Consider the following 3,307-nt stretch of genomic DNA (forward strand, 5'->3'; position numbering starts at 1 on the left):
AAAGAGCAAGGTGGACCTCTAATCAGCAAGGGAAAGAAGCAAGGCTATTTTATCTCAGGAATAGTTTCTATTAGTAAGTCATAAAGACACCATGATGTGCCAAATCAACTCCTGAAGCACTTCAATGTAAGAGCCATAACAATAACAATAGGGCAATCATACGGACATTCTAAACGGATACTATTAAAAGAGATCTTTGTCTATACAACACCCATATTGTATTATTGACCATGTTTTTTAATTAATTAATAATTAAAATAAAACAGATATTTATTTTTAATAATTATTGTATTATTGATCATATTTTTTAATTAATTAATAATTAAAATAGAATAGATATTTATTTTTCAATTAATTATTAAATATGGTCAATGGTATAGATAAACGTTGCCTTAAAGTGCACAGGGAGAATGTTGAAATCAATAAATATCTTGAATACAGAGACGATTGTAGGCAAATAGAAGGTACTTGAAGGATTCTTTCTTAATTCTTGGATAAAGTGCAAGAGGAATGAAAAGGAAAATTCATGCTTAGGACAAGCCTCCGTTATAAGTTACCGATGTTGCTGGTAACCATGAGTCGCCGGAGATGAATGACGTTACAGTGAAATTTTGAGCATCAGTGCTGTTCATCACATTATAACCAGCCCATGTAACTCGCAGTGAAGTACCGGCCCCGGGTCCGTTGTTGTCATATTCACCATAATATAACGTGCTCAGGGCAAAGTCTCCAGACCATGCTAACCACCCAGCAGGTTGGATTAAACTGTCTAAGTAAGACTGCATGTAAACAGTACGAGAGTACTCCTTCCATGGCCTACCAAGGTATGTGGGGAAAGAGCTGATAACAGGAACCAGATCTGATTCAGCTGTAACATTACAATTTTGAATAGAAATTCCAGTATTTTGATTTGGATCTGTTCTACCTTGAGCAGTAAAAAGATTCTGCTGGTTGTCCATGGGTTTACGTGCAAGAAGAGTGCAGTCCTGGAAAACTACTGCGGAGTTGCCGAAGATGAAATCCACTGTGCCGTATATCTCGCATTCTCTGTAGAATTGGCGAAGTGAATGAGTGTAGAGAGTGTCTTGGTATCCCTTGAAACTGCAGTGGTAGAAAACCGAGAGATCTGCTCCCACTCGTAGAGCAACCGCCTGATGCTTCACTGCCCCTGCCGTGTTCTCAATCGTCAGGTCCCTTGCAATAAAGCCTTTACCAACTGTGGCTGCATACATTTGAATTCCCCAAGTTTAGTATCCCAATTCAAAACCATAACTGCAATCCAACTATGACTGTATTATGTACAAGCTAATATGGTATTGTTAATTAGAATAATCCCTCACAAAAAGATAAAAGAGCAGAGAGAGCTATCGCCTAGTAACTTACAAAGTGTTGCAGAATTAAATGTAGTCCATCCATCCACAACGCTTCTATTCCCGGTAATCACCGTGACATTGATTCCATCTCCGATTAGCATGATATTGTACTTGCTTTTGGGAATCGCTACATATTCCTCGTACACTCCTCCGGTAACATAGATCACGAACCTGTCTGCGCTTTTGTTGGAAGCAGCGTTGATGGCATCAGTAATTGTGGTGAAATTACCGCTACCGTTCTGCGCCACCGTCACCACGTTGCCCGTTAAACTGACTCCTCTTGCAGTTTGCAGAAGTAATCTTCTATCCCCACGAGACAGCCACGATGGAAAGCCGTTGCCCATCGATCCATACTGAGACAAGAAACCATCGTCTACACGACGAACTCGACGGGTGTCAGATAACAGGCGTCGATTGTTGACAGATGCTTTGACAGAGCCCGTGCCGCCGATCCAATACTTTCTTACCAAAGCAAGACAACTACTTACAGAGCGCGAGCAGTTCGATATGCGATCGGGGAATGAATACGATCGGAGGTTGACCTTTGCTTCTTTGAGGCCGTCCAGGCAGGTGACCTGGTAGGTCAAGGCTGCACTCAAGAAACTCTGAACATCCACTGCTTGCCTCAATTTTACAGAGCTTTGAGACAGTTCTGACAAACCGTCCGTCAAATGGTCCACAGCAAGATCGTACAGTTGGCTGCAATCTTGTATTGCGCGGCTCTGTTGAGAGTCGCCGGATATGTTCGGAATTAGATGCCGAATACGAGTTGCTTCGGCTATGCTTTTCTTGATAGCAGTTTCACTCATCTGTTTAGGACCAGATTGTGATGATGCTGAATTTGCGTAGAGACTGGACTCACAGAATTTACGATCAGGAGCCAACTCGCAAGCAGATTCAACACGAATGGCGCATTTACTTTTACAAAATGAAACAAATATCAGCAGAATCAGAATAAGCTTCTTAGGAGCCATCAGTTCAACCATGAAAACCCCTAGATTCAGCTTGAACTGTATTGCGTTAATTAACACACACAGACTGATAATTGTAGGGTAGGAGATACACTAAAGTCAACAAAGTTCCTATAGAAGATGTCTCTTCACGTAAACCCCTGGGCCCAACCTTATCACAAGGATTGCGTTTAACCAAATGTTATAAAATCACAGCAGCAAATTTAGCTTCAATTTTTATCTATTCAGCTGTAGCCAGTTCACCGTTATCGATCATTTCTGTAAATAGATTCTGAGTTCAGCTCGGCTCTCTTGGAAATCTCATGACGTATTATTGTTTATATAAGGTCGAATTTTTTATTAGATTAACTACACATAATGGAATTCATTTGCGAAACCATTGTTCACAACAACTATATTGACGAACAGCTATGGCACTTTTACTGTGAAATTTTCTTTGCCTAACTTGTCAATGTCAATCCAAGTTTTACCTAATGTTTTTGTATTATATGAATTGCTGGGTACAGACAGGCGCCTTTAAAAATTTTGTACGCGTTTTCTTATTCCAGAATATTAGACTCCACCAACACATATCGATCATTCAATCCAAGAAAGATTTCTTTTCAATAAAAAAATTTGTGCACGTTTGAGTTATCCTCTAGAAACTCTGCTACTTTTCGTCGCAAGAGAGGAATTCGCTGACGGTGGAATGTTCAAACTTCAGCAGATAGTATGATAAACCACATTCACTGTTCCTCCACTCATATGTGACATTTGGGTCGGTACTGTAACTACGTATCTACTAAGCCAGATGTTATATGAAAACACAGTGTGCTGTTTCATTGGAGAGAGGTTGAAGTGCATGTACACCGTCTCGTATAATGTTTGACAGAAAATCTGAGCTACAATTCAGGCTATTCTGATCTTACAGATATCAGTTGACTATTTCAATCTTCCTAAAAAAAACATATGTTCAATTAGTGC

General features: G+C 40.0%; 1 protein-coding gene across 1 annotated transcript; it reads right to left on the reverse strand.

Annotated features, from left to right (window-relative positions):
* Positions 1 to 405: 405 nt before the first annotated feature.
* Positions 406 to 2,652, reverse strand: LOC131030531 (pectinesterase). Its single transcript, XM_057961382.2, has 2 exons — positions 1,384 to 2,652; positions 406 to 1,222 (listed from the first exon to the last, which is right to left on the reverse strand). Exons 1-2 carry the CDS (start codon positions 2,357 to 2,359, stop codon positions 531 to 533), a joined length of 1,668 nt encoding a protein of 555 aa, XP_057817365.1. The 5' UTR covers positions 2,360 to 2,652; the 3' UTR covers positions 406 to 530.
* Positions 2,653 to 3,307: the final 655 nt, after the last annotated feature.

Source organism: Cryptomeria japonica, chromosome 2 (genome assembly GCF_030272615.1).
Source record: "Cryptomeria japonica chromosome 2, Sugi_1.0, whole genome shotgun sequence".
Taxonomy (NCBI): Eukaryota; Viridiplantae; Streptophyta; class Pinopsida; order Cupressales; family Cupressaceae; genus Cryptomeria; species Cryptomeria japonica.

What these genes read in the sequence shown, in the direction of transcription:
- LOC131030531 (XM_057961382.2), bottom strand. Translation starts at nt 2,359, where the DNA reads ATGGTTGAACTGATGGCTCCTAAGAAGCTTATTCTGATTCTGCTGATA. An exon ending in ATTTAATTCTGCAACACTTT is followed by an intron (nt 1,223 to 1,383) that starts GTAAGTTACTAG and finishes AAATGTATGCAG; the next exon opens with CCACAGTTGGTAAAGGCTTT.